Here is an 11,981-nt window from a genome sequence, read left to right on the forward strand (position 1 = left end):
ATAATCTGCGCCCACTGTGCCAACCGCTGTCGGTCGCGGACTCACATTTCTCGGCCATCGAGGAGGACGGAATTTACATACTGAAGGTGTTACCGTATTGACCGTGCCTAAAACACTCCAAAATTGCAGCGAACAACGTTATAAGGTAAGCATTATCACGTATAAGGCAATTTTAATGCGTTCTATGCACATCAAATCCTACCTGGAGCTTTCATGTATTTGTAATTCGTAGAAAAGTGGACTGGCCGTAGTTACATGAAAAGTACTCTACTCTCGATCCCTTGAAAGCGCGTGATTCCAAAAATGCCTTTGGAAAGTTATTTCTACAAATCTAAAATCGATTAAGATCTTAGATTAGACAGATAAAATATATTGTTGTTTTTCAGGGAATATAGTAATCGAATGCTTGATTATTAGACGGACTTTATTGATTTCCATGCACCCTAACAAGTCACGTACTAAGCATTTTGGATGAACCCCGCCATCTTGGAAACGAAAATTTATTCTGGGCTAGCCCGGTGACTCCTATATGACTCATGCCTCCGTTTTAAAGTATTACCTTAAAAGGTTAATACTGATGCTAAAAGGAGTTTGCTGTTTTCGCATTCTAAGAACGTTCACAATTTTGACCACGTCACATGTATAAATTTCTAATCTTAGCTTATGTGCTTTATTACAGCATCACCGTATGAATGAGCTTATATCGCGCCTTGATAACTTCCTTTCTTATATTGTGCTCGTACAAATTGCTGGCGTTTGAGCGAATGCTGTGTCAAAATTTTGATTTTTTTACAGCGCGTTCGATTTCGTTGAATTTCATGGAACTATAGAGAGTTCTAAAACAGGAAGCTCTGGAATCTTGTTATATTTCCTGTTTGTTTATATGTGTCAAGAAATTCCTGTCTCTTTGCATGTACTTTAAAAAGCCAGTCATTGATCTTGTGACCTTCATTAATTTGTGTGCTTTTTTAGGCATTTGATTTATTATTTTAAATTTATTTATTATAAACCTCTCTTTAGGAAAGGACATGTTACTAAAATGCATCCCTCCTTTTGTAATTAGTAAACTAACCAATTAAGTAAACCAAAAAAAAAAAAACAAGTCAACCTACAAAACAACCTACAATAAGGAGTAGAATCACTATTTTATTCTTGGAAATCTCTTGGAAAACAAAAACCTTCATAATGTGCTTATAATTTGCACCTTTTCCCAGAAGTGTGTTGTGGCTTTTATCAGAATACGAGGAAGTCATTCATAACATCAGGTTTTTCCTGTTCCTGCTGCAGTATTTCCTGGTTGTGAAGCTCACTTTTCCACACTACAGTAAACACCTCATATAAGAACCTAGAGATAAAGAACCTATGGCATTTTAAGCACCCTTTTTATGAAAACCATATCACCCTGGTGGGTAAGAATGGGCCATCACATACTGTAGTTTAATACAACAAAGTTAGCGAGGAATCTGGCAAGTGGATTTTATTTTAAAGTCTATATGAAAAATAACCAATAAAAAACCTAATCCTAACCTAAAAAATCTGATTTGTCAAAAGGTACACACATTTATTGTGTACTATTAGCCTGATCTAGAAAAATGTTGGTTTTTATATGCAGATGTTTACCATAGTACAAGGTTACATTATTCTAGCATAAAAACTCTTTGTTATTTGTTGAGAATTTACCTGTAAATTGCAAGGATTTTGTCCTTAAATCACCCCAAAATTTATACTGAAAGAAAATTATGGGAGTGGGGGTCATTTTAGTTTTATTTTTTGCTCTAAAATTTTTTTGAGAGATATTTATTTTATTTTATTTTATTTTATTGACTTCGCCACAAGTGGGAGGGTTACCTTAAAAGCATAGCCATTTACTGTGGGCCCTTTAAAAAGAAGACAGACAGTTTTGTAAGTATATGGATCTTCTGCGTCATAAAAATTTATGGCAGAAAAGTAATATTATATTATGGCAGATTTTCTGAAATTCCATGCACGATTACCATAATTGCTTGAATAAACACCTCACTCAAATAAGCGCCTTCCCAGAATAAGCACCTAACCTTAGGGACTGACATTACTAACTGCCACAGCATTTTAGCAATGAAAGACTGTTTTGTTATGCATTCTTTTTACTCCTGTATGCTTAAAAAAAAAGAACTAGATATAATTGTTTTGAAATAATCACCCCCTTCCCACCCTAAATATTGTAAGCGCCTTGACCTGTGTCTAAAAAAATACTGTAAGTAGGCTAACTTGAAAACTAGAATGAAATGTCTTACCCCTCAATATGGAAGAACTAGAGAGGAATTGGTGTTCCATGTCACCAAATACTCCCCCAACTCGATTTCCTATTGTAGAGATAATTATTTCCTGAGGGGTGTTATAAATTTGACGTTGAAGATACAGTGGTTATCCAAATAATTGCTTTGGGGTTTCTACAGTTGATTTCACAAAACATAACTTATGAGTATAAGACTAGTATAGACAGGTTTTTGTCAGGGAACCAAAATGTTGGATGGTGGTTTCAAAGGAGATACCTGGTTACAGCTAAAATATATATATATATATATATATATATATATATATATATATATATAAACTGTTATAAAAATAAATAACAACTTATTTATCAAGCAATCAATGTATACATATTTAGGTACATGTAAAAAAAAACACCTCTGTTTGGAAAAGTGAATCAATTTGGTCCACTCAATTCTTTGGGACAGTCAAAAAAGAAAAATGCAGTCATACAGTGCAGTAGGTGCCCTTCTGGGATAATCTCTTTGTTAGCCTGTGTAGGCAGCAGTTATTTGAAGTTTTGGAGTAGATTTTTGTCTGCATGATAGCATAGCTCTGTACTGCAGAGAACAGCAAGTGTGTGACAGGGACATATTTCTATTCACTTCAAATGAATGCAGCAACATATTTTTTGCAATCAGTTTTTGTGGGATAACAAAATCATGTTTACTACAGTGGGTATTAGAGGATTTGTAGGTTTAATTCTTGGTATTTTGGGGGGTTATAAAATTTTTAGCTTTGTCTGGTGTGTGTTCTATCATCTTCAGAATCTGCCATAGAAATTTATAAATTATTAGTACAACTGTATATTATCATGTTATGAAAATATGCCCTCCCTTATTTCCTAATGGTCCATGATTGTTTGTTTGATTGTTTGTTTGTTTAACCAGTATGTTTTATTGATTTTTAGGCATGGACTTTTCCTGTCAGACATCACAACCACAAAATTTGGGAAAGTTTGATAGTGGTGTACTTCCTGACCGTGATCATTCATACAACACTACGAACTGGGAGGGCCTGGATTCAAACAGCGTAAGAGTTTTTTTGTTTTGATGTATACCTGGTCAACATCTATTGTTTAAGTGACTTGGGCTATTTTTAAGGGCACTAGTGATGTATGTGTATGTTAGATTGAAAAATATCAATTTCTCCTTGTACTCATGTAGACTATTTATTAACCGAGCAAGCGAGGCTTTTTGAGATTAAAATGACAAGAAAAGAAATCATCTTTCTTTTTTGTGGGAATATCAATTAGTTCATCAAATTTGTAAAAGGCAGAAAACAAGAAACTCTCACACACTGCAACTAAAAAATTGCAAAGTGAAAACATTCAACAGTATAAGACGTAAGATATCAAACAGACCTTGGAGTGAAGAGATTATGTTTTGAGTAGCCCTTCAGACGTATAAAGAAGAATGACCCATGTGCCCAAACAAATCGGTTATTTTTTTTCCTTTTTGCGCCTTTTGGAAGCTACAGGTTTATCCTAAATGTGAAGATGTCCCAAACAATAAGAAAGAAAGCTCAGATGTCAGTCTTCACAACATGAATGGATTGTTTGGTGTGAAAACTCCACTGTATGTATATATAAAACTTCTGAAGTTAATTGAAAAGGCCAATTACTTTGGCTGCTTAATGATAATGAGACTCTTTTGGGTCTTTGCACCAATTTGTTTGTTTCTCTGATGTTAATAAGCTTTGTGTTTCTTGGCTATTGGTTGTGCTCGCCGGCTTGTCATATTGTCAAAATTTTCATCTACAATCTGGGAGAAATCACACCCTCAGAGTGCTCATTGTCTGCCATTATCAACTTTTTTGGTTGATTTTGTTTTAGTGAAATTTGTGCAACCGGACAAATCATCACCAAAAAAGCTCACAAAATTTCTGTCTCTTCTGGGTAATAGAATTCGCTACTCAAATGTTGGTTATCTAAAAAGATTGTGAGAAATTTCGCCCTCAGAGGTAATGTCAGGAATTTCATGACTACTAATTAGTCAATCACAGCACGCATACTATAATATCCATATAATAAAACACAAAATAGAATCATTGTATTAGAAGGCTAATCATTATATTAGATGGCTAACAAGTCAAAACTCATTCAAATGTACTACCTATATTTTGGGGTCTCAACTGGCCCTGTTGAATACTCAGATAAATCTTACATATTTAAACTCAAATTTTTTTTAATCGACTGAGCAATGAATTGAATCACATATTTTACTCTTTGTTTGGTCAGCTCGTTTTCAAGTTTTTCTTTTTCTTAGACTGAGGCTGGTTGAGGTTGAGGAGTTTTTCAACGTAGATGACATTCTCCTGAACAATTATAAACACAAAAATGCTGGAATTTACAAGATCCATTGAGCGATCAGCACACATTCTCCTACCTAAATGCCTGGTGCACACTAGTGACAATAACGACATAACAAAATAGGTGCGGGCCCTTTTTTAAGCCCGACATAAAAGACATGGACATAATGACATGTAAAAACCATGTTTTTTCTCTTATGTCGTTATGCTCATGTGGTTATGTTGGGCTTATGTCAAAATGTCGGACCATTCACACTTGAATATATGAACATAAGGGTGCACGCGCCTATGTCATTATGTCGTTATGTCACTAGTGGGCACCAGGCACAACAGAGCTTTCCTTCTGTTTGTTTACTTTTCCGTGTTGCGTCTCTGTGCTTTATGTTTTTAATTGTTTGTGTACACAAAGGACACATATAAACAAAAACGTGAAAGAACAGAGGTGCATCACAGATAAGTGAACTGCTAGAAACAAACAGGAGAAAAACTCTGCTAGCAGAGTAAAATTCTCCTTTCAAGATTGTTTCCTTGCATAACAGCACCTTTTAATAGTGCTATGAAAGTGCATCTCTGACCAGTCAGACCTGCACTTGTTGTTTTTGTGCAGATTGCAGAGGTACATAAATACGGATTAGTGTTTTTTTTTGGAAAAATTCATGAGAATTTCAAAAAAGCAAAATCCATCTTTCTATTACTTGCACTTTTTTATTCGCATCTTGGACATTATCGCTTGCGTCAATGTTATACAGTAAACACCTGTGTAAAAAACCCTAGAATTTTTAAGATTAGGTTGATTCGGATTAGGTTCTTATAAATCAGGATAACGTTTGACAAATCCGGCTGTAAGGGTTCTTGATTTGGTTTTTATTTTTTTCATACACTAACCAATAACAGTCTCAAGTCAGAATGCTTGCTGATATTTTATAGGCCGGTGTTGTATTTGACTACGGTATACTATTTTAGGAAAAGTATCTTTTCTCTCTTGTTATCAACCATAAATCAGAATTTTGACCTTTCATCTTTCCCCACCAGGCTGACTAGGTTTTTATAAAAGGGATGCTTGAAATGCCTAATTTCAGCCTGTAGGTTCTTAATCTCCAGTTTCTTATACGTTTTTTTTTATTGTAGTTCTCTTCATTCAGGGTGCAGGGAATTGCTTTTATACTGTTAAAGTGTTGAGATGGTCCTGTGCAGTGATTTTTCGATGATAAGAATATATGAATAATTATTCCCAATCACCGAGTATTTTATTGACGTTTTGGCAATGTTGCCTTTACCAGAAAATTTTTAAAATTTGACTCAGTGACAGGGAGTAATTATACATATATTCTCAGCTTTTAAACTGTTTGTTTTCCATCCATCGTGATTAAATAAGAAATTGTGCACACTTCTTGCTCACTATTTGAGCTATTTATATTATGTTATTTATTTATTGTCTAGTATTTAAACAACTATTACTAGATATTAACACATATTTTTTGATTGCATGTAGTGTGACAGTAGCGACACCGCAACGGCAGCAAAGGTTCTGCTCAGTTTCAACCAAGAAATTGTAAGGCATGACAAGTCGTCTGCGGGTGGAAATACTGATTTCAATCCCTCTCAAAGGACGTTTAAGAGTGTAGGGACAGAAACAGACCTCAACAGTGTTTGCGACAAAAAGACCTTGGTTGGGTTACTGCAATGGGCGTTATCTCTTTGCACACAAGATAATACAACTAGTAATTCTACTCAAACAGTGCCCGAAACTGACTTTATCAGTTTTCAATCCAAATTTCATGACCAAGATGTTGTAGGAGAGCCAGATAATGATCTGAGCTTAAAGGTTTCAAATGTCAGATCTCTTACCCAATCTGATGTGTCTGTACAAGCCATTCAGGACAGGACAGAAGGAAATACTAAAGATGAGCCCGTCTTTGAAAGAAAGTGTGACACAGACGTACAAAATCTTTCCAACAGAGTAAAAGTCTTTCAGCTTTATGCTCTGCCAAATATTACAAACCTCAAAGTCTTGCCACAGGTCCCCGTTATCAACCAAAAATCTGAGAACAGCGATAACAACATTGCAAAGAAAAGAAAGTTAAAGGGGAAAGAGAGTTCAAATAAACAAATCAAAGTGAAGAGTGACAAGCCTGTTCCTCTGCGCCCGAAACCCCCTACTTTCATATTTCACAATTATGGTGAGTGTGGTACACAGAGCAGCCCAACAAATGCTCCAAGCATTCCCTCGCCATGCGAACCTCCGGAAAAAAGCACTGCAGAAGCGAATACTTCACCAAATGAAGGAACGCCAAAGATAGAGTCCGTCTTCTCCCTGCAATTGATTCCTGCAGATAAAGCGGAAAATATTACTTACGTGTGTAAATCATGTGGAGAGCAGTTCAAGAAGAAGTTTTTACTTGATATTCACCTACGCTCGCACGCTCTGTCAGGCGAAGTTGCAACTTCAAATGCTGCCAATACGACAATGCCTAGTGCGACAGGAATGAAGTTTATTTGTGGTCAGTGTGGTAAAGTATTTAGAGACAAGAGATTTTTAGATATCCATATGCATACGCATGCGAAGAGTCAAGTCTGGCATCAAATACAAGCCCGTGTAGCCGCTAGGGCAAAGGCAGCGAACGATAAACAGAAACCTTCCCTTACAGAGGACAAGGCAACCCCGTGTGCGGAGACACCTGTCAAGGACACCATACAGAACGAAAAGCTGATATCACCAAAAACAGAGGCTGATGAACCAACAGGGAATGAAGTATCTTGTGATAAATGTGGAAAGCTCTTTAAAGATAAACGCTTTTTAGATGTCCACTTGTTGTGCACACACTTAGAGGACGAAAATAATGAAGCAGCCAACTCAACTGAGTTAACCGAAGATGGCTCAGAAAAATTACTGTATAAAATACCTTGTGAAAAGTGTGGGAAGCTCTTTAAGGAAAGGCGCTTTCTGGTGGATCACATGTACCTCCATGCCGAGGAGGAGGATAACATGGTAGAGACAGAGCCAGGAGGCTCCATAAGCAAAAGGCCTAGGATCGCATGCAATGTCTGCTTTAAGCAGTTCAAAGAACAATGCTACCTTGATGTTCACATGGTGTCACATTTAGAATTAGAGCCTGAAGTTCCAATGGACGATGATTCCCCCTCGACGCCCATAGAGGGTGGTGTTGCTTGTGAAAGGTGTGGAAAGGAATTCAAGGAGCAAAGGCTTCTGGATTTACACATGAGGCTTCACAATGAGGACAGGCCCTTCCCCTGCAAAATCTGCGACAAGCGTTTTACTCAGCGAGGTAATCTTGCAAGACACATGCTTATCCATTTAAAACTGAAACCATACGAGTGCTCTATCTGTAAAAGGCGATTCAGGCAGAAAGCCTACCTTAGAGAACACATGAACTTCCATTCCGGTGAGAAACCCTATCAGTGCCCCAAATGTGATTCACGTTTCACATTCCATGGTACTCTAAGAAAACACTTGACAAGGATTCACAAACGCCCTGAAGGTGAACAAATGGAAGACCAACACAACGACGAGAATAGCCTTGGCGCCACAAGCCTTGGGGATGAAGAAGAACAACTTCTGAAAGACGAAAATGAAGTTAACCAGAGCTCGAACGCGATGGACCAGACAAGAACCAGAGACCAAAGTCCATCTACAAAGGATGAGAGTGCAATTCCAAAGGGGCAGAGCTCATCAACAAGCGACCAGAGTCTAATTCAAAATTTTAGTACCGGAGTGCAAAGTTCATCCACAATGGATCAAAGTCCAACTATTAAAGTCCAGAGTTCATCTACAAAAGTCCAGACTCCAAGAACTAGAGTGTCAAGTTTACCCACAAGAGACCAAAGCTTGTCCACAAGAGATCGAAATTCATCAACTAGAGATCAAAGTTCATCAACTAGAGATCAAAGTTCATCAACTAGAGATCAAAGTTCATCAACAAGGGATCAAAGTTCAATTACCACAGAACAGAGTTCAGGAAAGGTAAATCATGCCAAATTAATAACCGATGTAAAAATCAAACAGGAGCCTAAAGAAAGAATTGAACAAAGTAAGGGAGTGGGTAATAGTCCTGACGTGTGCTCCCGTAAATCTAGCTCTACAGTCATTTCTAAAAGCTCATGAGTTTTGATTGTCTGTAGAGTTTTAGCTTTAATCGATTGCTAACCTAGGATTTTGTTCTATAGAATTTACAAAGGTATACATCATGAAGTATATCTGGCATTTATAAGCTTAACGTGATTGAGTTAGAATAATTCCTGATGTAGTCTTTAGTAAAAGTACAATCCGCGCCAAAACTACTTGATACCTTTTTAAATTTGCCAAACGAAGTCAAAAATTTGTATCCGGCCGGCCAAGACCCTGTCAACATACGAGCCACCTTCCCCCCCCCCCCCCCCCCCTCCGGTCCAATGCTAAGATTCCAAGTGGGCCATGCTAGAGAGTGGACATCCTGCCATTGGACCAACATTGGACCAGGGGGGAGGGGTGATTATATCAGGGACAGAGCGGGTGTCTTGTAATGCTATTTGGTATTCTAATTGGTCCAAAAATAGGTGTAGAGGTATCAAGAGTTTTGGCGCGGTTTGTAGCTTTATAGTCACAGGCTTTGTAAGCTTCATTTTCGTGCTATTTATGATTTTGTTGATAAGGAAAGTATACACGGGTAAACTGCATAACGTATATCTTGTGTGTATCAGCTCTGCTGCGTGTTGGTCTCTACTACATTGTATTATACAATGTAAAGGTCAACGAGCTGGTTAGACTTCTATCTATTATTTTTTATACATCACATACTATAATTATTATTACACATATCATAGGCTCATGATTTTCGTAATTTTATATAATGAGATAAAAGGGAAATCACAGTAGCTGGTGATTAAAATCGAAAGAAAGGGCTTAAACACGACGTTCCGCTTTAAAGGGAAAGCTCCTCCCACCCCCGGGCTCAAGAACAATCAGTTATCAATCAGCCGTCAGTGAGTCAACATGTCAGGACAATTGCTCTTAGCGCTAAATTCAAATTTCATATTCTAAACCAAATTAAACACCATTCCTAGACTTGTCCGCCTAAAATGTTCCTGTTTATAGTAAAATAATGCTATACCAAGCTGTGCGTGCTCTAAAAGAGAGTAAGTACACAGCTGCTTTGTCTCCTTTTATCTTTGTCCTACAAAGGAGTTCTTTTGTCTCCATTCTTCTCGTTCTTTGTGTAGAGGTGCGGATACTGCTCATTTGCCCAATCAAATTGCAGCTTGTAAGAGCTGCGTACTGACCACTGAAAGACGAGCATTTTCATCACAGCGCGATAAAAATTTATGCAAGCTTTAAAGTTTTGTACCGAAAACGTTAGTTGACAGTCGAAAGTTATCAATCTCTCACCACAACTGTCTTGTTACCTGAGCAAAAAATGGTTTTATTCCTACCAACTGAGGATCAGTGAATAAGCAATTTTACAGGAGGCTTATAATTTTTAACTGCAAGTTTGATAGTATGCTGATAATAATTGCAAATTTGAGCCCGGGGGTGGGAGGAGCTTTCCCTCGTGTTTAACTACCCCTTTTGATTAAAAAGTTGGCGGAAAAAATGCACATTGAATCTTGATCTATTTCGTGTATGTGTGAAATATTTTTCTTGCCACTTAACGATAATGACAAAATTAATAGTTTTATATACTTAAGTAATATATGCATTTACTATAAGGGAAAAGGTAATTTATCTGTTTTTACTAGGCCTTATTTGATAATTATTTAATCTGCAACTTGCTATGTTTTAGTGCCAGTATTCTCTTAGCAGCTTTACTGGAGATTAAGCATGGTTTAATCAAGGGATCGTGAAATGTCCTAATGTTGTATATAGGACTTTTGTAAATAATTACACCTTTCTAGTTATTGGACTTAGTTATGAGATGTACATAAAGTTACTTGTCGTTCTGACCATTTTTTTAAGTCCAGAATGAAATAGTAACTTCATAAATTTTTTCTTGCTTCATTTGCAATATTTAGTCGCCAACTCATTTTCAAAGTTTCGAGAAAGTCAAAATGTATGTAATGTTAAAGACTGGATTGGCTAAGTTTAAGTACAAATCCGTTTTATATGTTATCAAAGTATAAAGTATGGAGGAAATATTTTGCATTATCGTTTTTGGACATGCTTTGTTGGAGGTCAGGTAAGAATTTTCATGCTGTGTTGCTGGTAATCTAGTATATCTAATCTAGAAGTATATCAAAAACAACTTCCGGTTTTTATTTATGGGATCAAAATACGAGAAAGCAACGAATCTCGAGGGATGTCGATTTTTTAAAATGACTTCTTCAAAAGCTAAAGAATTAGCAATCAAATAACGAGTGTTTGGCATGCCTTGTTCTAGCAGTGGCGTGATCAGTCTTTTTGAGCTAACCCCAGCACTCTTGGTCTGGTACCAATTCTCCCCACCTTACCAAACAAGCAGACATGATTGGACCGATAAATCGTTAATTATTCATGAATTTGAGAAGCTGGATTCATAATAAAATTCCTAGACCGTTTTCACGATGTTGCGCGCGCATCCAAAATGACAGACTTGCCGGCCTCAGCTGACCCAAATACGAGCGAAGGGGAATTTGACCCTAGTGCAAATTTGACTATAGCACTCTCTGACAGCATTTACTATAGCTACTATAGCTTCCATTCTGTGACATTTTTTATGCGCGCGCAACAACATGAAACGGTCATGAAAACATAAAAACGGTTTTCCCGTCTTTCTGGTGTGTTGGCTGGCATTGGAAATGGCCGCTAAGACAAAGCATTATGGGTAGGCTAAGGTGTTTCTCGTGTAGGCAGCGTTAGCACACAAACCTGTGTTGACAGCGCAAATATTGCTGTCAAGATGCAGCCCCAGCAACGCTTGCGCTGTTCGTGCACAATATTGAGGTGCAGTGAGGCAGTTCGCCAATAGTCCTTTATCTTGTGGGCAGCCGGGCGGTCACAGCAATGCTGGATTGAAGGCCGTTCCTAGGAAAATGCCGCGTGCTCGTAAATTGTTTTCCCGCCAATTTATTTTCCCGCGTCAAATTGTGAGGTTCCCGGATGATCGTGCGCGTGCCTAACAACCAGACTCGCGACGAGATATGTCCCTAGCATTGTTGAATCACTCGTGTAGCCACAAGACGAGGGAAGTCAGCATCATGAAACACACAGCCCATCAATGTGTGCACATTATTGATAATTCTAACAATGATGTATGTTTTCCAAACAATTTCGCTGTTTACACGAACATTTGGTCAAGCCTTTCAACTCTTACATTATTAAAAAATATTTGTACCATTTTATACAATAAAGTGTATTAATGGAATATTTTATAACATTAAAGACAAGACTTGAAATAAATACTGTTAAC

General features: G+C 37.4%; 1 protein-coding gene across 1 annotated transcript; it reads left to right on the forward strand.

The window, feature by feature from the left end:
• On the forward strand, positions 1-11,971 carry LOC116616843 (transcription factor E4F1). Its single transcript, XM_032378941.2, has 3 exons — positions 1-145; positions 3,203-3,324; positions 6,095-11,971. The coding sequence occupies exons 2-3, from the start codon at positions 3,205-3,207 to the stop codon at positions 8,723-8,725; spliced, it is 2,751 nt and encodes a 916-aa protein (XP_032234832.2). The 5' UTR covers positions 1-145; positions 3,203-3,204; the 3' UTR covers positions 8,726-11,971.
• Positions 11,972-11,981: the final 10 nt, after the last annotated feature.

Source organism: Nematostella vectensis, chromosome 14 (genome assembly GCF_932526225.1).
Source record: "Nematostella vectensis chromosome 14, jaNemVect1.1, whole genome shotgun sequence".
Taxonomy (NCBI): domain Eukaryota; kingdom Metazoa; phylum Cnidaria; class Anthozoa; order Actiniaria; family Edwardsiidae; genus Nematostella; species Nematostella vectensis.

Bases quoted from the DNA above. Each gene is read 5' to 3' on its own strand.
- LOC116616843 (XM_032378941.2), top strand. From the start codon at position 3,205: ATGGACTTTTCCTGTCAGACATCACAACCACAAAATTTGGGAAAGTTT. The intron at 3,325-6,094 runs GTAAGAGTTTTT...GATTGCATGTAG, and splicing joins AGGGCCTGGATTCAAACAGC to TGTGACAGTAGCGACACCGC.